This window comes from Aspergillus fijiensis (genome assembly GCF_003184825.1).
Source record: "Aspergillus fijiensis CBS 313.89 unplaced genomic scaffold BO72scaffold_15, whole genome shotgun sequence".
NCBI classification, from domain to species: Eukaryota; Fungi; Ascomycota; class Eurotiomycetes; order Eurotiales; family Aspergillaceae; genus Aspergillus; species Aspergillus fijiensis.
In genome coordinates this window covers 209,212-233,880 of record NW_024468991.1, presented here as the reverse complement: position 1 = coordinate 233,880, position 24,669 = coordinate 209,212, and the positions used below count along the sequence as shown (strand labels likewise).

The 24,669-nt window shown below is 54.5% G+C and overlaps 13 protein-coding genes across 13 annotated transcripts; 7 read left to right on the top strand and 6 right to left on the bottom strand.

Moving 5' to 3' along the window:
* Positions 1–22: 22 nt before the first annotated feature.
* On the bottom strand, positions 23–483 carry BO72DRAFT_446640 (uncharacterized protein). Its single transcript, XM_040944343.1, has 2 exons — positions 170–483; positions 23–109 (listed from the first exon to the last, which is right to left on the bottom strand). Exons 1-2 carry the CDS (start codon positions 385–387, stop codon positions 85–87), a joined length of 243 nt encoding a protein of 80 aa, XP_040802879.1. The 5' UTR covers positions 388–483; the 3' UTR covers positions 23–84.
* Positions 484–2,139: 1,656 nt separating this feature from the next.
* BO72DRAFT_476348 (GNAT family N-acetyltransferase) lies at positions 2,140–3,353 on the bottom strand (the record flags this gene model as incomplete). The annotated part of the gene is made up of 5 exons (XM_040947385.1): positions 3,075–3,353; positions 2,633–2,955; positions 2,375–2,550; positions 2,218–2,343; positions 2,140–2,166 (listed from the first exon to the last, which is right to left on the bottom strand). The coding sequence occupies exons 1-5, from the start codon at positions 3,191–3,193 to the stop codon at positions 2,140–2,142; spliced, it is 771 nt and encodes a 256-aa protein (XP_040802878.1). The 5' UTR covers positions 3,194–3,353.
* On the bottom strand, positions 3,350–5,512 carry BO72DRAFT_374688 (choline transport protein; the record flags this gene model as incomplete). The annotated part of the gene is made up of 8 exons (XM_040941141.1): positions 3,350–3,859; positions 3,914–4,243; positions 4,292–4,311; positions 4,373–4,756; positions 4,811–4,883; positions 4,936–5,065; positions 5,171–5,241; positions 5,300–5,512. 8 exons carry the CDS (start codon positions 5,510–5,512, stop codon positions 3,350–3,352), a joined length of 1,731 nt encoding a protein of 576 aa, XP_040802877.1.
* Positions 5,513–6,269: 757 nt separating this feature from the next.
* BO72DRAFT_494705 (uncharacterized protein) lies at positions 6,270–7,403 on the top strand (the record flags this gene model as incomplete). Its single annotated transcript, XM_040948490.1, has 4 exons — positions 6,270–6,299; positions 6,483–6,827; positions 6,889–7,082; positions 7,133–7,403. The coding sequence occupies 4 exons, from the start codon at positions 6,270–6,272 to the stop codon at positions 7,401–7,403; spliced, it is 840 nt and encodes a 279-aa protein (XP_040802876.1).
* Positions 7,404–8,686: 1,283 nt separating this feature from the next.
* BO72DRAFT_59140 (uncharacterized protein) lies at positions 8,687–9,713 on the top strand. The gene is made up of 3 exons (XM_040950556.1): positions 8,687–8,811; positions 8,871–9,092; positions 9,175–9,713. Exons 1-3 carry the CDS (start codon positions 8,719–8,721, stop codon positions 9,544–9,546), a joined length of 687 nt encoding a protein of 228 aa, XP_040802875.1. The 5' UTR covers positions 8,687–8,718; the 3' UTR covers positions 9,547–9,713.
* A 288-nt stretch (positions 9,714–10,001) lies between these two features.
* On the top strand, positions 10,002–11,345 carry BO72DRAFT_494703 (MFS general substrate transporter; the record flags this gene model as incomplete). Its single annotated transcript, XM_040948489.1, has 1 exon — positions 10,002–11,345. The coding sequence occupies one exon, from the start codon at positions 10,002–10,004 to the stop codon at positions 11,343–11,345; it is 1,344 nt and encodes a 447-aa protein (XP_040802874.1).
* A 472-nt stretch (positions 11,346–11,817) lies between these two features.
* Positions 11,818–12,982, bottom strand: BO72DRAFT_494702 (NAD(P)-binding protein; the record flags this gene model as incomplete). Its single annotated transcript, XM_040948488.1, has 2 exons — positions 11,818–12,509; positions 12,619–12,982. 2 exons carry the CDS (start codon positions 12,980–12,982, stop codon positions 11,818–11,820), a joined length of 1,056 nt encoding a protein of 351 aa, XP_040802873.1.
* Positions 12,983–13,568: 586 nt separating this feature from the next.
* BO72DRAFT_506467 (SDR family oxidoreductase) lies at positions 13,569–14,603 on the top strand (the record flags this gene model as incomplete). The annotated part of the gene is made up of 3 exons (XM_040949226.1): positions 13,569–13,861; positions 13,929–14,054; positions 14,115–14,603. The coding sequence occupies 3 exons, from the start codon at positions 13,569–13,571 to the stop codon at positions 14,551–14,553; spliced, it is 858 nt and encodes a 285-aa protein (XP_040802872.1). The 3' UTR covers positions 14,554–14,603.
* On the bottom strand, positions 14,603–15,602 carry BO72DRAFT_59079 (uncharacterized protein). Its single transcript, XM_040950555.1, has 2 exons — positions 15,240–15,602; positions 14,603–15,170 (listed from the first exon to the last, which is right to left on the bottom strand). Exons 1-2 carry the CDS (start codon positions 15,466–15,468, stop codon positions 14,653–14,655), a joined length of 747 nt encoding a protein of 248 aa, XP_040802871.1. The 5' UTR covers positions 15,469–15,602; the 3' UTR covers positions 14,603–14,652.
* Positions 15,603–16,732: 1,130 nt separating this feature from the next.
* Positions 16,733–18,645, top strand: BO72DRAFT_506463 (uncharacterized protein; the record flags this gene model as incomplete). The annotated part of the gene is made up of 2 exons (XM_040949225.1): positions 16,733–16,751; positions 17,203–18,645. The coding sequence occupies 2 exons, from the start codon at positions 16,733–16,735 to the stop codon at positions 18,483–18,485; spliced, it is 1,302 nt and encodes a 433-aa protein (XP_040802870.1). The 3' UTR covers positions 18,486–18,645.
* A 355-nt stretch (positions 18,646–19,000) lies between these two features.
* BO72DRAFT_484901 (FAD/NAD(P)-binding domain-containing protein) lies at positions 19,001–21,112 on the top strand. The gene is made up of 2 exons (XM_040947871.1): positions 19,001–19,238; positions 19,310–21,112. Exons 1-2 carry the CDS (start codon positions 19,112–19,114, stop codon positions 20,851–20,853), a joined length of 1,671 nt encoding a protein of 556 aa, XP_040802869.1. The 5' UTR covers positions 19,001–19,111; the 3' UTR covers positions 20,854–21,112.
* A 131-nt stretch (positions 21,113–21,243) lies between these two features.
* BO72DRAFT_506457 (cysteine hydrolase family protein) lies at positions 21,244–21,965 on the bottom strand (the record flags this gene model as incomplete). Its single annotated transcript, XM_040949224.1, has 2 exons — positions 21,511–21,965; positions 21,244–21,456 (listed from the first exon to the last, which is right to left on the bottom strand). Exons 1-2 carry the CDS (start codon positions 21,922–21,924, stop codon positions 21,244–21,246), a joined length of 627 nt encoding a protein of 208 aa, XP_040802868.1. The 5' UTR covers positions 21,925–21,965.
* A 414-nt stretch (positions 21,966–22,379) lies between these two features.
* Positions 22,380–24,095, top strand: BO72DRAFT_425815 (putative MFS multidrug transporter; the record flags this gene model as incomplete). Its single annotated transcript, XM_040942922.1, has 2 exons — positions 22,380–22,587; positions 22,660–24,095. The coding sequence occupies 2 exons, from the start codon at positions 22,380–22,382 to the stop codon at positions 24,093–24,095; spliced, it is 1,644 nt and encodes a 547-aa protein (XP_040802867.1).
* Between the last annotated feature and the right edge of the window lie 574 nt (positions 24,096–24,669).

Genomic DNA, 24,669 nt, shown 5'->3' with positions numbered 1-24,669 from the left:
GTTTTCATGGTTGATTATTTATGATGGTGGTTTTGTTGGTTTCGTGATGTGGTGGTAATGTGTTTCACAATGACGGATGAAGACTCAAGCGAAGTGGAACTTCTTGTACCTGTTTTCAAGTCATTAGCATTTTGTAGATGCAGATGGTAAGATGAAGGAAGGAACTCACTTTTGAGAAAGCTTCTGTCTCCAGCTGGAGGATGAAGAGGTGGTGGAAGTGGTGGCCATAGTGGCAGCGGAGGAGCTGCGCGAGCCCAATTGGCCGCGGGAGACATCAGTGGACTCGAGCTCCTTGGCGAGGGCGTCCTCTGCGACGTTGCGAGGAGCAGCGCGACGAGTGTAGAGGCCGTAGCTCTCGGGGCCGATCATGGGGAAGGGGATAGTCATTTTGAAAGGTTGTGTGTGGCGGAAACTAACCCGGATGGGCTTTGGTGTTTGTTGTATGGTTTGGAAGAGGAGGAGGTATTAGAATTAGAATGCTTTGTTGGATGATGAGAGAAAAGAAAGTCGAGGAGGACCAGCTCGACAAAGCGTTTATATAACTTTTTCCTTACCCCTTAGGATAATCTCCTGATAGAACTACACAGTATCTATGCTATGGTGTAGTGAATCATACACCCGATCAAAATTTTCTTCTTACGCGGCACAATCGATCCGAGAGGCGAGATGGCCGGAAAGGGACCTAGACCGTTGGGATCGAAGCTGTCAGGGCCAGTCTATGCTTCCTTGAGTATAGTGGGGCATCTAGAACCGCAGCGAACCTTAACAATTTCTCCGCCAAACTTGCCACTCTTATCAGAAGGAAACCCGCCCGTCCCCCTGTGCGAAAACCGCGCATAGAAAGAAATTCTCCCGCGCAAGGAAAAAAACTCTTCGGCTCACCCGACCACCACCGTCCAGCTGGGCTGGGCTGGAACGCCGTGCTAGCCGACTCTGAGTATCCTCTACCTAATGATAATTGCCCTTGAGTCGTTCTGATATGGTAATTGTATGCTGATATCGGCACGGTCGCGTCCTCCCGGTCGCCAATGCTGCCCAACACAGACAAACGACATAGACTACCTACCCGTTGCGTGCGACCGCGCAATCATGCTAGATTTTTCTACGACGGCTGCCACCCAACCCGCTGAAATGCAGCTCCCCAACCTGTCTGCAACCGGCAGACCTTCTGAATTCTGCAATTAAGGTTCCGAAAGCGTGCTGATTGTGTGGCCAGGAAGCTCTGATCCTTGGGCCAGAGCGGGCCGAGGCCGATGCCGTGGATCACACCACGATAAGATAAGGAGTCAGTCAGGTGTTTGAGTTGCGTGAGCCCTGGGTGTGCCCTTGCAGAATCAGTTGATATGACAGAGTCATGATGTGAGGGATGCTGTTGGTCTCATGTCATACCCCTGGTGAACCTTGGTTTGAGATGGATTCTTAAAATAGCAGATGCTCTTTCATGCTGATACTCAGGGTGTATACGTATACGTATAACGTATGCTTCCTGGTGTTGTTGTCAAGCGGAAGGTCTTGCTTGGGAAGGGAAACTGTGGCTGTCCAGTTGGTGTGGCGGGTGTCCGGATTCGGCATCGGTGGTGATGCGAAGTGAACAAAACCGGCTTTTCCCGACCGAGTAACGCGCAACACCCCGATTTCCTTGACTCTTGATATGCATTCTAGTTACTGGCAGCACTTACGAGTAACATCACTCAGGTTCCACTGCCACATATTCATCAACGATTACGCGACATCAACACAGAGGATGTGACGTTGCAAAGTAAAGGAGAAAAAAAACCTTGACAATCATCCTTTGGTTCAGTTTGAGTTTGTGTAAGGCAGCGGTGGAGCCCTGGATTTCCCTTCCCAACATGTCAATGACGTTAGCCCAACATTCTCGCAAACGTCAATCGACCAGAAAGAAAACCTAGATTTCCGGACAATATGTTATATCACCACCGCAGAATCCGTTCTTGCTTTCGGGTGGGACTCTGACGGAGACTCTTCATCTCATGTCTACCAACCTCTTAGCCCCGTGTAGACTCAATACACGACAACCACTAACTTCCCCCAGATTCCGGAACTTTCGAGTCCAGAGTGAGCGATCACGAACACCAGCCAAGCCGAACAACCACCACCCATCCAGGCTGCATCCACCACCTAGCAGGGTCCGAGATCCTCTTCGACCTGCGCATCCTCCATCGACAGACTCGTATCATCCGCACGCTCGACCCCTACCTCGTGCCAGGTCCCCTCCGTCACCGCCCACGGCCCAGCCGGCACCCGCTCATCCCAGACTCCCCCGGGCGGCCTCCACAGCAACAACATCCCCATTGACCGATACTCAAACATCAGCCTCTCCCACTCCGCACTGGGATTCTCGGTGGCAATCTACCGCCAACGCCATCACCCTCCGATACCCGCACTCCTCGTACAGCCACCTTCCCATCGCCCCGGACTCGATGAAACACTCATACCCCCACGCGTCAATCCGCTCATGGCCCCACTGCATCAGCATCCGTCCCACTCCCTGACGACGGTAGTCCGGGTGCACGCCCATTCGATTGACCCCTATACAGATACCCAAGTAGCCAGTCAGCAAACACCCCACCTCTAGTACAGTTCACCCAAGAACCAGCAAGGAAACACGAACCCGCATGCGCCCGTCGAAGCCAAGTCCGCCGCGGCAACAGACACTGCGTCAATACGTGGGATGCGAACTCTGCAACCTCCGATCCCTCGGGGTACCAGGTGCACGGGACGCGGACCACGCCCTCGGGGAACGGGTTGGTGTGGTGGAAGGTCCATTCGCAGCCCCCGGCGACGCAGCCGGTGGTCGGGTCGAGGGCGTAGATGTAGTGCGAGGCTGGGTTGCGTTTGTGGGCTGCCCAGTGGAGGTCGGTGTCGCGGGCGATGTCGTGCGCGCGGTCGGCGGCAGTCGGGCCGGTGATGGCGTGGCAGAGGGTGAAGATTGGTCTGTATGACAGGGTGTTCTGTCAGCCTAAGGGATTGGGGATAGGATGTGTGTTCTGGATGAGACTCATGAGGCGAGGATGGGTAGGTGGTAAATGGGGCGGGGGCTTGGAGTGACTCACTCGTAGGGATGGAAGTTTGCAGTCCAGAGAACGTCATTTAGACGCGCGAAGTCGGTTTTGGTGCGGACTTCGCGGATTTCAAAGGGGAGAGACGGAAATTGTGCTGTTGACTCTGTCATCTTGTGGCAGAAATCTTGAAAGAGATGTGGTGATATCTGGAAAGAGGTAGAGCCGGAGGATAGAGCTGGACGGTAAGAGGGATCTAGTATTTATGTTTATGTCCGAGTATTGACGCCTTCATTCACTATGACACAGGCCGAGCAAGAGTCTTGGTTTCACAAACCCCTCTCACCCCTTCTTTGTTCCACGGTTCCCGCCATAACTTCAACCTCGGCCAAGGGTCCCATATAATGCTGCCTCCCCCATCCCAGATAATACCCCACTGCCAGGATCAACACCCCGGCAAAGATCGCTACGCTGTAGTTCATGTGCGATGGAGTCGGATGGCTGCTCGCGGGCCAGAATCCGAGGATGACTACGATGCCCGAGAAGACCAGCGCGAAGATGTTGTTCGCTATGCCTAGCCACCCCCTCACCCGGAAAGGACCCCAGACGAAGCCTTTGTTATCCCCGTCACCCTGCTGCGGTTCAGAAATGTGTCCTTTGACGCGGCGATACAGGAGCAGGGATAGGGGGATGACGTAGGAGAAGAAGAATGCCTCCATCAGCAGCGAAAGAACGATGTTCAGCACTACCGACGAGCCGATGTTGATGAAGCCGATGAGGCCGGCTGCGATGGCGATCACGCAGATGCTGTGGAAAGGAACCGATGTTCGCTTATTGAGCTGTAGAGGTCGGATTAGTGGGAGGGTCAGGCAGGTAAGCAGACTGCAGCGTACCTGAAGAATCCACCGCCAGCCTGGAAGGGCCTGTTCTCTCGAGAAGGCCCACAGCATGCGACTCCCGGAGGAAATCCCGCCGAGTCCGCAGCAGGCCTGCATGATCGCGATCATGCTCGAGAACACAATGGCAGCCCCCGTGCTCTGGGTGGCACTTTCGAGGATCTGCATGAAGGGATATGGAGCGTCCGATTTGAGAACGGCGGACAGATCTCCCGCCGTGAACAGGAAGGCGATCAGCATCGCGAAGCCAAGGACTACGTTAATGGCAACGGCAAACAGCATCGAGTGTGGAACTACCATGGTACTATTCGCGATCTCCTCCACCATCTGCGGGTATCAGTAAAGGAATCGAACGAGCCATCTGTAAAGACTTACATGTACCACGCCATCTGTGCCTGGTTTACGTTAGCTCTCATAACTAGTTACCACGCTGAAGGGACGGGCCGCCGGACATACCTAAAAAAGCGCCAACGATTCCCTTTAAGCCCACAAATGTGGCCAATGTGATATCACGCCAACCGCCGACATTGAAGGTCTGGACAAATACTGACCTGGCGTCAGCCTTGGGACCTAGATAGACAATCGGTATGAGAACCGCGAAAAAGCCAAGCACGTGGGCGATGCCTATGAACACCTCCAGCACGGGCAGAATCATCCCTAGCCAGGTGTTCAGGATCGCGCAGATTAGTAGAATCCCCCCCAAAATCAACGTTACATGCCAGCCTTGAGGTTCGTATTCTGGACGTTTCATCGCAACCGCATTCTGCAGGATGCTCCCGGCTACATACACCGCCCCTGTTGGAACAGCTGTCCAAGCGATAATGCAGATTGAGCCATCGCCTTGAATTAGAATTGAAAGTGATTTTATGTTGTTGAAAAGATGCATTGACATACCGGTGACATGGCTGATGAATCGCTTCGATGACTCGGGTGCTAGGATACTCGCCCAGTGGTATTGCCCACCGGCCTGCGGATATTATGTCAGAGAGTGACCACGAGCAGCAGCCGTCAAAACCTACCGAAGGGATCATGCTCGCCAGCTCCCCCAATGCAGTAAATATGCTGATGAAACCGGTCCAGACTGCGATATAGCCATAGACCAGACCGGCTGGCCCTCCACTAGGAACGAGATTAACACCAACACAGAGCCTTTCATGTCAGCACGGCATCGGGGAACCATACTTTGGCAGGCCTACGCCGAAGTTACTATTTTCATGTCAATTTAGGTCGACTGAGCAATGTGTGGCAACGAACATAAGAAAAGCCTCCCATGTGAGCATCAGGCTGCAGGCAAATCCCACCGTGCTGGCCAGTCCGAATCTGCGCTGTCAAATGGGTCAGCTGACAAGTAGATGAAGGCATATGTCCAACTGTAGGACTTACCTTGAGGACCTCCCTCTTTCCCACCTGGGCCAACTCGAAGGCATCCCGCGTACAGAGGACCACATTGCCCCGATAGAGAACAGAAGGTCCCTCTGCCACTATTGAGGTCAGTTCGACCACACTTTCAGCTGGGAGCGCTCGCGCATCTTGTCGGAGGAGGTTGGTTCTGGTATTGGAGGGTGAGCAGGATGGGCATGCAAGAACAGACCCCATTCGAATTCTGGAAAAGGAACGGAAAGAACATAACGGAAAAACGGAAAACCACCGAAGAGATTCCAACGGTTGACAGAGGGAAGGGATGGCTGGCCTGGGCCCCTGATTCAACATCGGGCTGTCCGATCGGCAAAGTAGGACAAGGTGCGGGGCTTACGGTTTAACCAAGATGCCTGTCGCCTGGGGAGACCTTTGTGCCACCACCCATGGCCGATTTGTCATTCGACCTCTGGCGAGGAAAGCCAGAGCCAGACCCGGGATCAGAATGTGTAGGACAAAGTCAATTTCTGCTGACCGAGCGTCGCCCTGGACCGAGGTCGAGATGAGGCTGCCCCGGGGTCTGCGATTAGCATCAGGATATGTAGGTCCTGTTCTCTTTCAGGCCAGGGGAGTACCTAGCTCCAGTCACAGGGAGGCAGCAGCATTGAGATTGTAATATTGCGATGTTGCAGTGGGATGGCCTCATTGAGGAAATGGGGGGAGGGGGCTACCGTTTGCTGGTTCTGTTAGGGTTGGGTGTTGTCTTCTCACGCCCTCGCCATGATCACCAAACCATCATTCCCACACAGTACTACCTTACTCAGCAGATGTGACCGAGTCGACATTTCTGCCTACCTCGCGGTCTTAAGTTGGCTTTTAAATGTATCCAGCACGCCCATAGCTTTACTCCGAATACGATAAACTTCCGAAATCCTTCGGATAGACAGAACCCCACTGTTGGCGTCCAAGTGTGTGTTAATCTTTCTTGCCGTGCAAGATGGAGGATCACGGCGCCGTCGTTAAGATTGTTTCATGATTCTTGCTGATTGTGTCATCCGGGGCGGTGGCGGCCTGCCTTCTGACGAGCTGGCATCTCCTCGGAAGGAAGATCTTGGTTCTGACCCTTCTATTGAGCACACTGGTCAGTAAGAAACCCCTAACATTCCCGGTGTGCTGGCTCCAATCATAGAAATCTCACACCTCCGGACAGCTCTCATCCGCCATCGCCGGGGCCACTGTCTCTCTCGCCGCCACCCGTGGCCTGAGCCGACCGGGGATCGACGATGACACCCTCGAAGACCAGCTCGCGGGCCTCCAGACAGCCATCTACCTGACGGAGATCTTCCATGTCCTGACCCTCGGGCTGGGAAAGCTCTCCTTCGTCGCTCTTTTTTACATGGTTCTGTCCGGAAGCGCGCCGACGACTTTCACCCGCGCCATCGTCGCCGTCGGGACGTTTCTCATCCTCTGGACCTTCACCATGGTCCTCGCGGTCGCCTTCCAGTGCCGTCCGCCTGAGGTTTGGAACCTGATGTCTGGGGCATGCTTGGACGCGGTATGAGTCTATTCGCGCATGCCGAGCTTTCTACACGCGCTTACCATGTTTCTTGATACAGACAGCTCTATGGACCTACTACGGCGCCGTGAACATCATCATCGAGACCATATTATTTGCTATCCCGAGCATCCTCATCTACCGACTTCGCATGCGTCTGCGCAAACGGCTGGTGGTGATCGGATGCTTGAGCGTTCGGACTTTGTACGTCTCCCCTCTTCTCCTCTATCCCTGCCCTCCCGCGTATGATAGACCGTATGTCACGAGTGCCTACCCGTCCTAACCAGTTTGCTAAAAACAAATAGAGACATCCTCGTCTCCGCCGCCCAACTCCACTACGTCCACGGCTTCGACCCCAGCCCCTCCCTTCCCGTGGCCCTCTACCCGTGGATGCTCTGCGGCCAGGTCCTGCAGACCGTCACGATTGTGGCAGCGTGCGTGCCCTATCTTCGCGAGTTCCTGGAGTCCTTCCCGAGCGGCATGCTGAAGCCGGCTGGGGTGGAGCGCACGACGGGGCTGCGGTACGGGTCGGGGACTACGCGGCTTCTGGATAGTGATTCGGGGGCGCCGCCTTAGTTACCACTGGCGGAGTGGGGGTACTTTTCTATATTATTCTGTATAAATACTTTTTCATCCGCTTTCCAAGATGATGTACCTGGAGCGAGAGTCGTAAAAGATGAGAATAAGTGCTTTTTGTGGCTGAAGAGAGTCAAAGGGTAGAGTTATCTGAATACCGCCGCGACACTCAGAGAAGAAGGGATGCAGTCCGACACGGTCGTCGGGCCGGTCGAGACACAGGACGCTGTTTGCACAGTGGTGACTGGGTGCGGAGCGTGGTTGTTCTGGTCTACCACGCGGCCCATGGCTGTTGTTGCCAGAGCTATGAGGACGAGATTTGAGGTGCGCATTGTGGATAGGCGATGAATCTACAGCGCCGACCTCGTTCTGGAGGTGAATTCTGCAGCTTCGGGCTGAAAATCAGTGAACGGTTGAAGATTAGTGAACAAGTGGTGGAGTGTGTTTCATGCATCACATACCTAATTTATATACGCGCCTTCCTGTTTATAGGTTTCCTCAGGGGATGAATTGTTGAAACATCGACGTTATCTATCTGACTCACGGAAGGGGCAGTGTGGAATATTTTTGCTCACCGTGGACTATCTTCAAGAGAGGGCCACGGAAATACATCCTTGCGATGGCTCTAACACTGCGCATTGACCTCGTCGTGTCACACGGAAACCAGTGTCGCTCGGAGAATTACTTGATTGCACTCAGGGGCCGAATTTCAAATCTGTTCATTTGATCGGCGGCACGGATCACGGGGGGTGTCGCACAAATGTTGGTGCTCAAAACCTCCCAGTGGCTTGAAGAAGACGGCAACATATGACTCTTACCCAATTTGCGTAATGTTTGTAGGCTGACATAGCTGACTAAAGGGCTATTGGGATTGTGGTAGCTCGGACAAATGTTGATGGTTGTACTGTACTACCCCGTCAGCAAACGGGGCTATTTTCTACACACCTTAGGTGGCCTGAGTATTTCAGCCTCAACGATTTTGGAAGGGGGGAGGGAGACAGAGCTTTACTCGTCATTTGTCTTGGATGCTTTTCGATTGCTGAAACACGCCAATGTTCATGTTGTTAACCCGTTCCACTTTCAGTTGGAATATCTTTGTATATCGACTATTGATCTCCATACCTACCAGGGTCTTCTATTATGCTAGGCATATACCGGAAGGTAAGTGAGCATGCCGGAACGATCGAGGACGGGGAGCTCGAAGCAACCGTCGCAGACGGGCTCCTCTCCCACAAAAGGGCAAGCTTGCTACCAACAGTCAACAGCCGCGGGTCGTCATTTATGACGCTGTGTCTCTTGATATCGTTGGCGGCCAATGTCTGTTTTGTATTCCGACAGAGCCCGCAAAGTTCTCATTGTGACTCTGCGACCCTTTGCAGGGCTCCGCAACTCCAACGCTCTACATACGGTAAGTCTTCCACACATATCCCCACACGCGGGAACATCCTTACATCTCCGAATTACAAGGTGGACTCGCTTACGATGTGCCAACCCGATACTCCCTCTCCACCGACTACACCAGCAACAACCAGACGCTTGCGGATCACATGTGGGATAGCCTTAGTCTGGATTCGATGGTTATCGCTCCTACGATTGAATGGGCTGAGGAGATCGGCCTCCCTGACTCCTGGGATGGACCCAAACCGGAAGATCTACTTTGTCAAAGTCTATCATCAACTACACTGTCTGGTACGTGAGGTATTCACCTTGTGTGTCTGATATGTGATCAAAGTTGATACCCAGCTAACTCATCTTCTATCGGGTGAGGTAGAAAAACATCCGCCGAGCTTTCAAAAAGCTTCTCTCCCCGGAAACAGACCCCATCTCCTTCGGCCACGTCGAGCATTGTCTCGACACCTTGCGACAGGACCTCATGTGTCGCGCCGACGACACACCGATGCCGTCGCTGCAGCTGGTTAACGGGGCCGGAGAGGCCCAGATCCGACAATGTAGGAACTTCGAGGCGCTGGTGGCGTGGACGAAGCACCCGGACCGCGATGCTTGCTACCGGCGGCTGAGCGACTACCGGCCTCCGTCGCGCAGTATCGATCGCTATGCGTTTTGTGCTCCGGGCAGTGAGCATTTCCCGACAATGACGAGGTACTTTGAGTATTATGGGTGGCCACAGGTGGTTGAGGATTGATGATGGGGTCCGGGCCTGAATGAGGGGTAGAGGGTCGAGTGAATACTGATTGGGATTGGGTGTGAGGCTTGGTGTGGTGTGGTGTAACATAGTGTTTTTGCTCGAATTATGATAAGCAGTGAATCGAACTTCCCAGCCCCTTGCCTTTGTGTTCTTCCTTGCTTTTCAATTCTTCTTCTGTGTTTTCAAGATTTGTTGAATTTTGAGCATGGATGGGAAATCGGCATCGCAAGAACACAACTCTGGCTCTGGGAACGACGAGGGAGCATGCGGGCAGCTCCTGGTGGATCACTATGAAAATGATCCAGACAACCCACGCAACTGGTCCAAGGCATGGAGATGGTCCATCGTGGTTCTCGTCGCGTGTTTATGTGCAGAGGTGTATGTCACCAACCACGACCTTCGAATGAGTGAAACCATGACCTACTGACTCCACCACCCGATATCAGACAGCTATGCACCATCATTGCCGCGCCCGTCTCGCCTCAGATCCTGGCCTTCTTCCATTCCAACAACCTGCTGTACCGCACCCTCCTCGTCACAATCGGGAGCTGGGCGAGATCTTCGCCCCTCTCGTCTGGGGCCCTCTCTCGGAGCTCTACGGTCGACGGTGGATCTTAAACGAGGCGAACCTCCTCTTCACCGTGTTGCTTGCCGGCACAGCCCTGAGCACCAGCAGCCAGATGCTCATCGCCCTCTGGTTCCTCAGCAGGCTCGCCACGGCCTGTATCCCCATCGGCCCCGGCATCGTGAAAGACCTGTTCCCCAAAGACCAACGCGGGCGCGCCATGTCCGTCATGTCGCTGACCAGTGTGGTCGGGCCCGTGGTCGGGCCCATCGTGGGCTCGTATCTGGGCGAACGCGCCGGCTGGCGCTGGGTCTTCCGGCTTCCGACGCTGCTCTCCGGCGCTCTAGGGCTGTTAATTCTGATAGTCTATCGCGAGACATACAAACTCACGATCCTCAAATGCAAGGCGGCTGCGCTACAACACAACCCACGCACAAACACCCACCACACCACAGCCTCCCCTCCACGCACAACAGCCAACACAAACAACCTCATCCTCCTCCGCCCCCTAACCCTCCTCACCCACTCCCCGACCCTCCTCCTCGCAACCCTCCACCTCAGCCTCATCTACGGCCTCACCTACCTGATCATGACAACCATTGCCCCCGTCTTCCAAGACACCTACGCCTTCTCCGAGGGCGCCTCCGGCCTGGCCTTTCTAGGACTCTGTCTAGGCTTCACCCTCGGCGCCCTGCTCTGCAGCCTCCTCCTGGACCGCTACATCACCCGCCGACGCAGCAGCCCTAGCCCCAGCTCGCATGCATCAGCGAGCCCAGAACAACGCCTCCCGCCGCTATTCCTGGCGTGCGTACTCACCTCCGGCGGACTGTTCCTGTTTGGCTGGTCCGTTCACTACAGAATCCACTACCTGGTCCCGATCGTGGGGACGGCGATGGTCGGGCTCGGGCTGGCGGCGACGTCGATCACGGTGCAGACGTACGTGGTGAATTCGTTCGGGGTGTGTGCGGTCAGTGCCATCAGTGCGTTGATGGTGGTGAGGAATGTCACGGCCGCGGTGTTGCCGTTGGCGGGGCCGCCGCTGTTTCGGGCGGTGGGGCACGGGTGGGGTGAGACGGTGTTGGCGGGTGTGGGGTTGCTTGTGGTGCCGGTGCCGGGGGTGTTGATGCGGTTTGGGGGGCGGTGGAAGATGGGTGGAAGGAGGGGTGGTGGGGATGGGGATGGGGTGGGTGGTGGTGATGGTGGATGTGGTGTGGAAGGACACAGGGGGTAATCTACGGGGAGGGTGGGTGTTTATACCGGGCTACAATATGTCTACAGCAGAAAGTCTTGCCTTGTTTCTCTAGTGAATTGGTGCATTGGTGACTTGTGAACAATCCATGTCTTCATAAAAGGATAATTGTCCCTGGGGCTAGATAATCAGCTTCCTATTTCTTTTTATCCTTGTTCTAAGTTAGTATGCTAGCCATTGTTTATCTAAACAAACTGCCTGAATTGCTTCTACTTCTTGTATGAGGTAACGTTGAGATTTCTGAGAACTCAAATTGTAGCATGCATGAACTTTGTATGATATTTCAAACTACCTAGCTGTATGTATATTCGCCTGTATATTCGCCATTAATCTGTATGCCTTTGTACATATCCCTATAACCTCTTCCTCCATCCATTAAGCTAACGTTCTAAGATGCCACCCTAGAATAAATTAGTAGAACATCCCCACCCCCCACAAACCCGCCCACCAAACCTCAAATCTCAACCTTCACCCTGCCCGTAACCCGAACAAACACACTCTCCAACACCCTCCACACCACCTCCTTCATCCCGTCCCTCCTCAACCCCTCCAGCACCTCCCCCACCCTCTCCCCGGCCACCTCCCCATCCCAATTCACAGAATACACCCCCGAGCCCACCCTCCCATCCGTCCCCCTCGCAACCTCCATCCCCCCAACAATCACCCCACCCTCCCCATTCTGTCCATTGAATTCACCCTCCCGGGCCCGGAACCGCCCACTCGTCGCCAAGAAAACATGGCGCTCCCCACTCTCCACGGCGGGGATATACACCCACCTTCCAATCACCAACAAAATCATCCACACCACCCACCCGTACCAGCTATCCGCCTCCCGGAAGAGCCCCGACCGCACCGTCCCGGGGTACTCATCGACGAACGCGACGGTCGGCGCCCGGTCAGCCAGAGCCTCCATCGCCAGCGTCGTCATCGAGGTGACCTGGCCCCGGAAGGCGCGCATCGCAAGGCTGCGGCCGTCCGGGTCGGCGGCGTCGAGGATCGGGCCTTCGTGACCGCCGGAGAGGACGGAGATCACCCGGCGGAGGTGGCCGGGGGGTGTGGCTTGGAGGAGCGGGAGGAGGTTGAGGGTGAAGCGGAGGCGGGCGTAGTAGAGGAGGGAGGCTAGGGTGCGGAGGTTCTCTGGGGTTTCTGTGCGTGGGGGATCAGAATTCTGATTGTGGGGTGGGTGGGTTGTGTCGGTTCGTGGGCATTTTTTCTGCTTGACGGGTAGATGAGGGATGGGGGCAAAGTAACGCACCAGCTTTCCCGGCTGTCGTGCCGGGGCTCAGAAACAGGAGGTTCAGGTAGGGCTCGTCGCGCAGCAGCCTGAGACTGAGCTCGTCGACCGCGGAGAGCAGGCTGACGTCGGCCTGCACGAACATGAACCTTCCGGTCGGGTTGAGGAATTCGCATTCGTGGGCGATGCGGTGGCCGGCGGCGGCGTTGCGGCCGATGAGATACACCCGCGGCCGCAGGGTCTGGGTGTGCTGGGCGAATTGCTTGACGGTCGCTTCGCCGATGCCGCTGGTTGCGCCGACGAAGAGGGCGATCGGGTTGCGGGGGATGGACGGGTGGGTGGGGATCCCGCGGTTGGAGGCTTGGATTGTGGGGAGGGGGATCATTGTGGGTGCGTTTCTTTCTTTGGGGGGTCCGGGGTTAAGAGGGTGGATTCCGGGGTGTCATCAATGGATGAAGGATCTATCTCCGAAATTCCGTTATCTTGGGGACGGGATTGGTTTATATTCTGGCGTGTAGGCAGCGAATGGAGGGCTGGTGACCGGATTTGTAAGCCCTGCAGGGGTCTCGTAAGCTGAGTTGCCTGCTAACTCAGCACCTGGAGGTAACTGAAGCAGGCTTGGTGTTTCACAGGCTCGATTCATGCTTATATGGGACTTTCCATACAAACAGTAAAAAAGCTATGCAATTGTCTTACGTGCTCGTCTTGTCGGCTACTGGGCAAGTGTATGCATAACACTAGTGTGGCCACTTGTGATGGTTAGTGGCCAGATCTTATTCAGTGTCAGCACTCAAGACTTTATTCCATACCATGGATGTTAATCATGAACCGCTGGACTGAGCTTACCTGGATGGATGTATCAAGGAGATAAGCTCTTAAGTCCGTTGCGCAGTACAAATTAAACATACAGGAATGCGAGCACTGTCTGCTGCCATTCGAGGAAAGTATCAATGAACCTGCCAGAACCCAGCATGACAGAAAGGCATACTACCTGGTTAATCACAGGCGCATCGTCCGGCATCGGCCGATCCCTCGCCTTGGAAGCATTGAACGCCGGGTTCAAGGTTATCGGCACAACCCGCAACGTCAGCCAAGCCGAAACCAATTGTGCTGGATTCTCATCTCGAGGAGGGACCTGGTTGGAATTAAACCCTGCGGTGCCGGATGCCTACCACCAGATTGCCAAAATCGCTCAAAAGGAAAACATCGATGTGCTAATCAACAACGCCGGATACGCCTTCATTGGCAGTGTGGAAGATGCCAGGTATTTGACCCTGGGTGTTAGCGGCTCTGATACTCGATACCTGATTGCTAACGACCCTGTTATGCAGCGAGGCGGAAGTCCGCGCCCAGATGGAAGTCAATTTCTACGGGCCCCTTCGTACCGTTCAAGCCTGTCTGCCTGCGATGCGCGCGCGAGGGTCCGGCCAGATCATCCTCATCAGCAGCGGTGCTGGGTGAGCATTCGCCCCAGACCTTTCAGGCTGGACAGTAGGGACGCAAGCTAAATAGAATAGGTTCATTGCTCGTCCTGCACGGGGTGTTTATTCCGCCAGTAAATTTGCCATCGAGGCCATTCACGAGTCTCTGGCTCAGGAGGTCAGATCCTCTGGGATTAAGGTTCTGATCGTGGAGCCAGGTGCATTCCGGACGCCTTTTGCGAGTCGGATCATCACGCCTGCGCGACTCAGTGAGGGGTTCAGTCCAGGTTATAGAGGAACCGTGGTGGAGCAGATGATCAACGGTAGTCAGGCCATGAAGTCTCTTCCGGACTATGTCAAGGGTGACCCGGCTAGAGCTGCACGGGTTGTCGTCCAAGCTGTCACCAGTGACCATAATTATCTTCGTCTACCCCTGGGGACAGATTGCGTCGCGGCGTTGGAGTCGAAAATCGGAGACCTACAGCATGATCTGGAGGCGACGAGGGCTAATGCTGTAAGCACGGATGTTGATTGAACGGTATCGAATCCATTATGGAGCAAGTATGATAATAAGGACATAACCCCAATTCGATAGCCTCTATGCCTTGGAATGCAAAACAAAAGCAATACGAAACTATACCGACTTGGGCTGCTGAGCCTCCAGCTCAATATGAGGCGCCTCCCGCGCAAGCTCATAGATCGGCCGCGCCTGCATCTCCGTCGGCTGCGGCGTCCACCCCTCATTGTGAAGCCCATTATACCCGTGCACGCCATCCGGCGAAGCTGACCTCCGCCTCCGCAAGCACAGAAACGCAACAACCGCCGCGACGGCAATCACCCCCGCCGCCGTCCCCACCCCAATCCCAGCGGCCGCCCCGGCCCCAAGGCTCGATGAGCTACCCGTATGCGATTGGGCCGATGCTTCTGCTGTACTGGTGGCCGATGTAACGGTGGAGGTGGCCGTTGCGACCGCGTAGGTGGGCGTGCCGGAGGCTGTGGACGGAAGGTACTGAATGGTCGCGAGCTTCGTTGGCGCAGGGCCGGCCCACATCTCGTCCGACGGGTTGGAGCAGTTCACCGTCCCCGAGGAGTTCTCGCAGCATGCCCAGAGGCCGGCTTCTGTGTAGGTGATGCGCGCATTGTTGCGGCCGCCTGCAAGGAGTCAGCCGTGATTTAGTGAGCACCCCAACAAATCAGTCAGTCTGGGTTATGGGGTCCCACCGCATCGCGTCCCGCAGGCCGGATCCATGAGAGTCTCATCCGTGCAGTCGGCTGCATAATAGTAATCCTCGTTGTGGGTGTTGACACAGATGGAATTGCTGAGGCAGTAGTCGCCGTTGACGCAGCAGGTTACGTGGGGGTGGGTGGAGTTGGTGACGCCGCAGGCGAGGTCAGCTTGGATGTTCTGGATGATACCGTTGTGCATGCCATGGCAGACGGTGGAAGACATTAAGGCGTCGGTTGTGTTGTTGAAAATGCTACTCGTAGAGGATGGGACCGTAGAGCATGGGACGGAAAGATTTTGTCAACTGTCATGATGCGTTGGTGGAGGTTGAGAGTGAGCATTTAATTCGAGCTTGGGCGGCTAAAATGGGGCGGTGCTGGTCGATAGGTTTATCAAAAGGCATCAGCACGTTAGTTCAGCTGAGAGGAGCTAATTTATGCATGGAACGAGGCCGGATTAGTCTGCAATAGCGCAGTGATGGGGTGACTAGACTATCACCGGCGCTTGAACGGTGTTGGTACGCCGCGATATCGTTGGTCGGCAGTGCTGCCAGCGACAGACCTCGCCTGTCTAGTGTACTTTAGGTTGAGAACCGACGGAGACATTGTAACCAAAGTAAGTAATAAACAACTTCTTGAATACGTTAGCTTCAGGGAAAAAAACTTGCGATATGCGTATCACATGACTAGAGGCTGGTCTCAACCAATGACTGAGCAGAGCAGAGCAGAGCTAAGTTAACTTGGCGCCTTCCCAAGCTCAGCTCAGCGCTTAGAGCAGCAGCTTCCAGTTCATAATTACTTGGAACACCACCGTCACTACCGTAGCCTCACGCTATAACGAATCCCGTTAAGAGGAATTTTGGCTGTATAACACAATCCTACAACCGCAAGACTAGTTTTACTATGCACAATCTGTAGTATCGTTTTATTAAAGTTCTTGACAATACTAGTAGTGTTACTTTCTACATATAGTATTCGTTATGTCGAATAGGCAGAATCATTGGAAATGATAAAAAGAGATTGAAAAGAGATTCGAAAAAAAAAAAAAAAAAAACGAAGAATTTCTGCTTAGTCAGTATTTTTTTTTAAAATCAGTTAAAATTTTATAAAATGCCTCTTACATCTAATTAATGTAACAGATATCTTGTTATGACAAACAAAAGGAGCTGTCTCGTTTAATTTGTTATATTGTAAGGCTACAGTAGTACTTCTATTCCATGTCTCAGTCACTACAACATCACATCTAGTCTTCCACTAGCCTACAAGGACCATGGAATTTGTCACTAGCATCGGTTTATTTTTTCTCCCCGCGTGTTAGACCTAAAACATGTCACGACTATGTGTCGTGAATGAAACAATGGCAAGAGGTAGACCTTTGCCATGAAAAACACAATACCCGAATTCTGCTGCCAGGCTTTGCTGCCATAAAACATTCTGCGCGCTGTGCAATGCTTGGAATGTTGTTTCCCGCCAATTTTCCTGTGTTAACAATGATAATCACCTCTTCCCGTCCCAGGATGTCGACATCCAGCAATCCTGCAAAAGCATCAATCTTCTTCATGCCCAAAACCTGCATAAGGTCTACCTCGGCCAAATTCTCGACCTCTGACACCTCGCTTAGCACCCTCGCTTCGCAACCGAACGACTAAAGCTCATAGATACAATGCTGCAACTGCTTTCAATAACTTAGAACGACAAGGTCTTTAATCTATTTCAACAGAGAGATTGAGATGTCGCAATGGTGTCGCCAGAGCAAAGAATGTCGCAATTATCTTGCACAATGGGTAAAGCAAACATAGTGTCACCTTCTCAGCACCTATAAGTAGATGTGAACATGACCTGTTACACAAAGCAGATACTGCTCTGAGGACCACCCGCCCAGATTTTGATTCTTGAGTTTCGTCCACAATGGAGTCTTTTTCGTTCTCCAGAACACTTGGCTCCGCGCTTGCCCTCATAGCCAGTTTAGGACCTCTGGCATCTGCGCTGAGCGTTTCAGAAAATCCTTTGGCGACTTCGGATCAGCGAGACCTCGATGCCCTGGCAATCGAGATCTATCAAGATAACAGCTTCCCTGTTCTAAAAGCTGAAGCAAAGGCGGCCTACAAGACGGCTCACGGGTCGCCCATCAGCGACGAAGCTTCCTCGAGTCTCGACGCGGCAATCGAAGAACTCATCTTCAGCTCTGTCCAGAAGGCCGTGAACAACGACCCATACTATCCAAAAGTCTATTGGGTCGATGCTGGTCCGCGGGACTGGTTCAATCTTGAGGTACCTGGTGGACGATACTCCTACGACAATCCGGACTGCATCTATCGCACTATTCCAATCAGCTCCGACGTGGACTATATTGTGACGGGCTATCGCCACACACCAGGCCCGACCGACGTCAGCTTCTCCCTGATTAGCGACCCGAACTCCCAGAATACCGTGGCCTACCTTGCCGGTAGTGATCTGGTCATCGCTAGCGATGGCTCGTATAGTATCACGATCAACAGCTCTGCCGCAGACGGCCAGTCGAACCATATCCAGTCAACCAGTTCAGCCGTGCAGCTCTTGATTCGAAACAACCTTGGAGACTGGCTGTCCGAGACACCGGACAACATCACCGTGGAAGCAGTCAGTGATGTGACCGGTCACGACGCCATCACCAACGCCCAGATCCTCGTGGATGCCAAATGGAACCTGCAGGAATCCATCGTCGACTACGGAGTGGGGGCACTGGGGCTCAAGACATCAATCTATGCGGTGAACACGCTCTCCACGCCCAGCCAGTCCAGCACCCTCGGCACCCTGACGACCCAGGCGAGCTCATTCGGGCACTTCAACCTCACCGACGACGAGGCGCTCGTCGCCACCCTCACGCCCGGAGCGGCCGACTACTTCGTCTTCCCCGTGACGGATCCGTGGCTGGTGACCACTGACCCCGCCAGTCAGGTCAGCCTCAACAGCAAGCAGTCCGTCGCCAATGACAATGGCACCTACACATTTGTTGTGTCTGTCGCGGATCCCGGGGTCTACAACTGGGTCAACACGACTGGTCTACATGAGGGCACGATCATGGTGCGCTGGCAGGGTTTGAGCTCGTCGTCCAGCGACTCTGTCGCTATCCAGGTTCAGACCGTCGCGCTCTCAGACTTGGCATCCGTCCTTCCCAGCGAAACCCGCTACGTGTCTGCGCAGGAGCGCGCGGTGCAGCTTGCCGATCGTGTTGCCGGTTATGCTTTGCGTTTAGAATACTGATGGGCTCGACGGTGATTATACTGATGGCGACGCTTGATCCTTTGATTTCGGAGCCAAGGAAGCCGAGCCCAATGGATTCAGGCAGGGCCCTTGAGGGAAGGTTGGGGACAGTAGGTATTAAGTTCGGGGGGGTATGCTGAAATGAAATATGGAATCCAACATGAAGTCTAGAAAAGTGTTAACTTCCTTTATGAAGAAGAAATTATGTAAAACCGGCACATCGGCTTCCTGGGTTATATTCCGTAGCTTCTGGCTGTATAATAAAGTGCAGCCTAAATGCAAGTCTACCGCACTGATGTTCACCGACAAGATACAGATTGCCCCATCCAGGCAACAAATTAACCAGGATCAAAGTATGGTACTGTACCCGGTGCGGGGAAAAACTACCAAGTGATGTACAGTACATTGTGGTTATTTACACCTGGCCTTGGCTCTCTGAATTAGGCTAGTCGAAATATGGTCAAGTTAAGTTAGTCGCTGACCTTTACACCAGGCACCCATCATCAAGCATGCATAAAATACCCTCAACCACCCTTGATCGACCGTCACAAGCTTGATCATTCTACTAAGCTTCAAGACTCAGAATCCCCCCTCGAGAATCTGCATTTTATGCTGTCGCGCACACAATGGTGGAACGAATCTGTTCAGTATCAGACCCCGACCTTGAATCCCTCGATACAGACTCTCTTGATCTTGACATAAACTCCCTGGATCTCACGCCTCTCGAAAGACCCACAAAGATTGCAATCATAGGTACGTCTCAGTAGCGCTGCCAGCAGCTCTGCCAGCAGCTCTCAGGTCCCGTCGACTCACGGAATACCCAGGAGGCGGCATCGCCGGCATATCTATAGCCTACGAGCTACGCAACCGGGAATCAGCCACATGGTGCCCCGAAGTGACCCTCTTTGAGCGCGATGACCGCCTGGGCGGTCGGATTCACAGCGTGTTCAAATACGACGAGGGTCGCGAGGTGGTCGAAGCGGGTGCTGCGTCTTTCTGGTGGGAAGACTGGCGTCTCCGGCGTCTCTTCCAGGAAGCAGGGGTCGAACTCGTGGATCCCCACGGTCGGAAAATCCGGAATGAGCCACAGAGCCGCAGCGTCGGGATCTTCGATGGACGAGCTATTGTCGCGTCCAAATTGTCGGGTCCGGAGACGTGGACGCACTTTGCGAAACTGGTCTGGCGGCATCGCTGGTCAGGCTGGTTCTGGCTGCACTTATGCATTCAGTTTGTGTCGATTGCGCGGGAAAGTAGGTACTGGAGAGACTGGCGGCAGATATTCAATCACGCAGCGGATAAAGCTGCGGCGGCCGTCAATCCATACGAGGATGAGGTGACCAGATTTGCAGCCAAGTACGGCCTTTCTTCCAGACCCCAGGTGTCAGCGGAAGGCGGGAACGAGCGCGCGTTGCGCCGACTCGCGCTGTTGTCGCAGGCCACCGTCCATCTCCGGTCCACCGTCACCGATATCAATGTCCTCGACGAGCAGGATTTTGACGTCTCTTGGACAAAGGCCACCGATAAGGGCACCGAAGAGAGGCACACAGCGCACTTCGATGCGGTGATCATCGCCGCCCCCTTCTCCCAGACCGGGATCGCCATCAGCCCACCGCACCTCCAACCAGCGGAGTCCGCCTCTGTCGAGTACACCCCGATCCACGTCACGCACTTCATCTCTCGCTACCATATCGACCCCGCCGCCTTCAATCTCAGCACAACAGAACCCATCCCCGACGAGATCTGGAACCTCAACCCCAATTCCAACGCACAGTCCACCCAAGACAAAGACCAACAGCCACTGGCAAGACCACCCCCCTTCCTCACCCTCACGCGCGCCCCCTCCTTCTGGATAGCCGGCTGCTGCGGCGACACCGAGAACCTCTACCGCATCACCTCCACCAAGCCCTTCACCGACGCCGACATCGCCAGACTCTGCCTCCCCGCCTTCCCGGAAACGGTCACCTTTCCGCATCAGAGCCGCTACATCCCGTCGTTCGACGCGCACGCGGAGCTTAATCAACCGAATCCACGCTTCCGAGGTGTCCGCGTCTTCGATGGCGGCCGCGTGCACGACGAGGGGTGGTATCTCCGGCACCGGGGTTGTACGCCGGCGCCGCGGGTCAGGTGGGTGCATCGGCAGGTGTGGGAGAATGGGGTACCGGTCGTGCGGAGGGGGCAGAAGGCGCGTGATGGTGGTGGTGGTGACTGGGCGGAGGTGAGGGCTCGCGAGAGGGCGGCGATGCGGTTGATTGCGGGGTTGTTTTATGTTTCCGGGTTCGAGGCGAGCAAAGGGGCGAGCTTGGCGGGGAGTGTGTGGGCTGGGAAGGAGGTGGTGGATTTGCTGTGTTGTCGGTGTGGTCGGTGTTGATCTATAATATCTGGCGTTTGCAGGACGAGAAGCGGACTGTCGACGCGGGAGTGCTGACTTCAAGCACCGTTTTTTAGTATGAATTTGATGCTTGCCTGCTGTTCACTCATATTGATACAACGGTAATAGAGTTGCCTCTTGCTAGCGCTCCGCTACCAGTCATTGACTAGTGGCCTAGAGCCGTTATACGCTTAGTAGTTAGCCAGTGAAGTATTTATGTCCCATGGGTTGTAGAAGTTAGCAGTCTTAACCCTTTCCCTCATTTGTAACAGATCCTTTTATCAACGATAGAAGAATTAGTTGTCGTGATGATCTATGCAATATCAACCATTCTTGCCATATATACAGTCCCCAATCCCCGTACACAAATATACGACAACATGGCCTATACTACGACCGCTCCAACGCCTGAAGCGCCTCGTCTAGGGAGATGACCTTGAGCCCCATTTTTGGCAGCAGCATATCCAACATAACACTCGAGAACGCAGCGGTCTGGTCCACCGGCAACTCCAAGACATTGTCGCGGATGACGTAGACATCGTAGTCCAGGTCGAACAACCGGTAGATCGTGGCCATCACGACGCCGGAGAGACTTAGTCCAGACTGTCCAAAGTTAAATTAGCAATAGACTCATAAGGTCAATAGGTACTACCCTACCATTATGACAGTCTTGATGTTGCGCGCTTGTAAAATCTGCTCCAAGGAACTGCCCATGGTCGCACTCCACCGCGTCTTCTGTAGGATGATGTCTTGCTCGTCGAGCTTGAAGTATTCAGCGATCCGCACCTCCGATGAACCAGTCCCGAACTCGCCGTATGGGGCGATCAGGTTGGCGAAAGGCGTGTTGGGCTGGACCTCGGGCTGGGCGCGTTGGAAGGAGAGGGTGGAGAAGACGGTGAGCGGACGTGGGGACTTTTGGTGGATGGCTGCGTTCCATTTGTTGCAGCTTTGGATGAATACATGTCCTTCTGGGGTATCTTTCACAGCGTCGATTAAAACCGTCATCCAGTCCAGGTTGAGGACCGCGTAGTTCTCGCCGAAGCTGAGGGGGCTTGTGCTGGAGGTGGTCATGTAGAGGGATGAATCGTATCGAATTGCGAGAATTGACTAGCAGGGTATCATTAGGCCCAGGATATTATGCAGCAGGGATAGGGAGAGTTCTCACTCAGACTGTTAAGCAATTATATCCCTACGCAATCAGTACGGTACATCGGGGTCTCAGCGCCCCTTGAGTGGAAGGGCACAGCGGAGTTCCGAGATGCTTTCTATTGGTGTCTCATTGATCCTCACATGACACTTTCCCCACTCAACTCTTTTTGAAGTGGAAATGTGAGTACGGAATTCCGAGGCTTCTCGGAATACCGATATCTGGGCTCTGTTTGATGCAGCTTCTTGCCACTGCGACGAATGCGTCACTTAAAGCATATAAAGCAACCAATGCAACGTTGTCTGCAACCTTTACTATACTTGGAAAGCCTTGCAGATCTCTCCTCAATCCTCAATCAGAGTCATCAACACATTACACAATGTCACTGGACGATAAATCCCTAAGAGCACAACCAGCACAACTGCAGCAACCGGGGCAGCCGGCGCCAGCAAATCTAACCCCAAGCGCGCCCGCTTCATTCACCACAGAGCAGTCTCCTGCACATGCCACACCTGAAGCACCATACAGCATCTTTGATAAGCGACAGAAATGGTTAATCATCGTTCTGGTTTCCACAGCCGCAACTTGTACGGTCAAGTCACCCACCCATGCAAAGCCGAACCTTGGCCGATCAGTCAGCAACTGACTCTCGATTCTAGTTTCCGGCTTCGCATCTAACATCTACTTCCCCGCACTTCCTACTATCGCCAGAGATCTCAATGTTTCCGTCGAACTGGTCAATTTGAGTGTGACCTCCTATCTCATCTTTCAAGGTCTAGCCCCCAGCCTCTGGGGCCCCATCTCCGATGTGCGAGGGCGACGCACCGCCTACATGGGCACCTTCGTGGTGTTCGTCGGGGCCTGCATCGGTCTCGCCTTGACAAAGAGCTACGCCCAGCTAATCGTCTTGCGGTGCCTCCAGAGCACGGGAAGCGCCAGTACGATCGCCATCGGCTCTGGGGTCATCGGCGACATCACGACCCGAGCCGAGCGCGGCGGCTACATGGGGATCTTCCAAGCCGGCCTCCTGGTCCCCGTCGCCGTGGGCCCCATCATCGGCGGTGCCATTGCCGGCTCTCTCGGCTGGAAGGCGATCTTCTGGTTTCTTACCATCTACGGCGGCGTGTTCCTGTGCCTGCTGGTCATCCTTTTGCCGGAAACCCTACGCTCCATCGTCGCCAACGGCAGCCGCACCCCCTCCAACCCACTAACCTGTTTCCCACTGGACGTGTACCAGCGCACCACCAAGACCCCCTGGCAGGACTACTCCCAAGACCCACAGATCCAGCGCGCCTCCCGTCAGAAAATCGACCTCCTCGGCCCGGTCCGCATGCTCCTCTCCAACCACGCGGCGCCCATCATCCTCTTCCTCGCCATCTTCTACGCCGTCTGGCAGATGAGCATCACCGCCATGTCCTCCCTCTTCGAGGAGCACTACAACCTCACCGAGATCCAAATCGGGCTGACCTTCATCGCCAACGGCGTCGGCTCGATGATCGGCACCCTGGTCACCGGCAAGATCCTGGACGCGGATTACCGGCGGGTGAAGGCCGCGTACGAAGCCTCCTTCGAGGCGGAACACGACACTGGCTACTCCGACACCGCGAGCGCGACAGCCCTCGCCTCCGCGCGGGAGGCAGATTTCCCCCTGGAGCGGGCGCGTCTGCGCCTGGTGCCCGTCTTCTCGCTCATCCAGTGCTGCTCCATCATCCTGTTCGGGTGGACGACCCAGTATCCGCACAAGGTGCACATCGCGGTGCCGATAGTCTCGACCTTCATCACCGGGTGGACGGCGGTCTCGACCCAGTCGCTCATCATGACTTACCTGGTGGATGTGTTCCCCGAGCGCAGTGCGGCTGCCAGCGCTAGTTTGAACCTCGCGCGGTGTCTGTTTGCGGCCGGGGGCACGAGCTTCATCATGCCGATGATTGACGGGGTGGGAGTCGGTGTCGCGTTCACAATCTGTGTGGCTGTGCAGCTGCTGGCGTTGGTGGGGCCCTTCATTCAGTGGAGGTTTGCGGCGGGGTGGCGGAAGACAGAGAGGGAGGAGGCTGTGCGGAGGGCGGAGGCTAAGAGTCCATCACCCTCGCCTTGAAATGGGGCGGTATTTACTCCTGGACAATGAGACCTGAAGTCTTGATTCCGGTGCACAGGCTTGCATCACGATTGCGGATATTCTTCCCTGCTCGGACTGCATTTTAGATAGTTTGGCGGTTATCGTCGATTTCCACATTCAGATAGACCCAAAATACATTGTTTCATTTCTCTTGGATTTGGGTAGATATAATCGCAGTCACGTATTATAGCTCGCCTGTGTTCTTGTAGCTTGTAGATTGACGATAATTGGCGAGTCGGATTCCACAAGCCTTCGGCCAAGCCCGCAGGATTCGCGAGTCCTCGTCCGCCAAAGGATTTATCCGCCGTCGACAGGAGAACCGGCCATCCCCTCTGTCGATATCCAGGAAACCGAGTCAGGGATGCAGAAACCGGCAATTCTGGGCCATTCACAGACTCCAGTCCGGAGTACACCCGCACCATCCCGCATCAATGAGCGTCATTGTTGGGGTTGTCACCCCGGATTCCCCACACTACTCAACGCTCCAGGGTCCACTCCATCAGCTAACCTTTTGGTCCTTGCCTGGTGAGGACTAAACTCCGCAGTCACAACC

Coding starts and splice junctions, on each gene's coding strand:
- BO72DRAFT_59140 (XM_040950556.1), top strand. CDS start 8,719: ATGTCTGTTTTGTATTCCGACAGAGCCCGCAAAGTTCTCATTGTGACT. Junction 8,812..8,870: donor ACTCCAACGCTCTACATACG/GTAAGTCTTCCA, acceptor CCGAATTACAAG/GTGGACTCGCTTACGATGTG. Junction 9,093..9,174: donor ATCATCAACTACACTGTCTG/GTACGTGAGGTA, acceptor CGGGTGAGGTAG/AAAAACATCCGCCGAGCTTT.
- BO72DRAFT_59079 (XM_040950555.1), bottom strand. CDS start 15,468: ATGTCTTCCACCGTCTGCCATGGCATGCACAACGGTATCATCCAGAAC. Junction 15,171..15,239: donor GGCCTGCGGGACGCGATGCG/GTGGGACCCCAT, acceptor GACTCCTTGCAG/GCGGCCGCAACAATGCGCGC.
- BO72DRAFT_446640 (XM_040944343.1), bottom strand. CDS start 387: ATGACTATCCCCTTCCCCATGATCGGCCCCGAGAGCTACGGCCTCTAC. Junction 110..169: donor AGACAGAAGCTTTCTCAAAA/GTGAGTTCCTTC, acceptor ACTTGAAAACAG/GTACAAGAAGTTCCACTTCG.
- BO72DRAFT_484901 (XM_040947871.1), top strand. CDS start 19,112: ATGGTGGAACGAATCTGTTCAGTATCAGACCCCGACCTTGAATCCCTC. Junction 19,239..19,309: donor CACAAAGATTGCAATCATAG/GTACGTCTCAGT, acceptor CGGAATACCCAG/GAGGCGGCATCGCCGGCATA.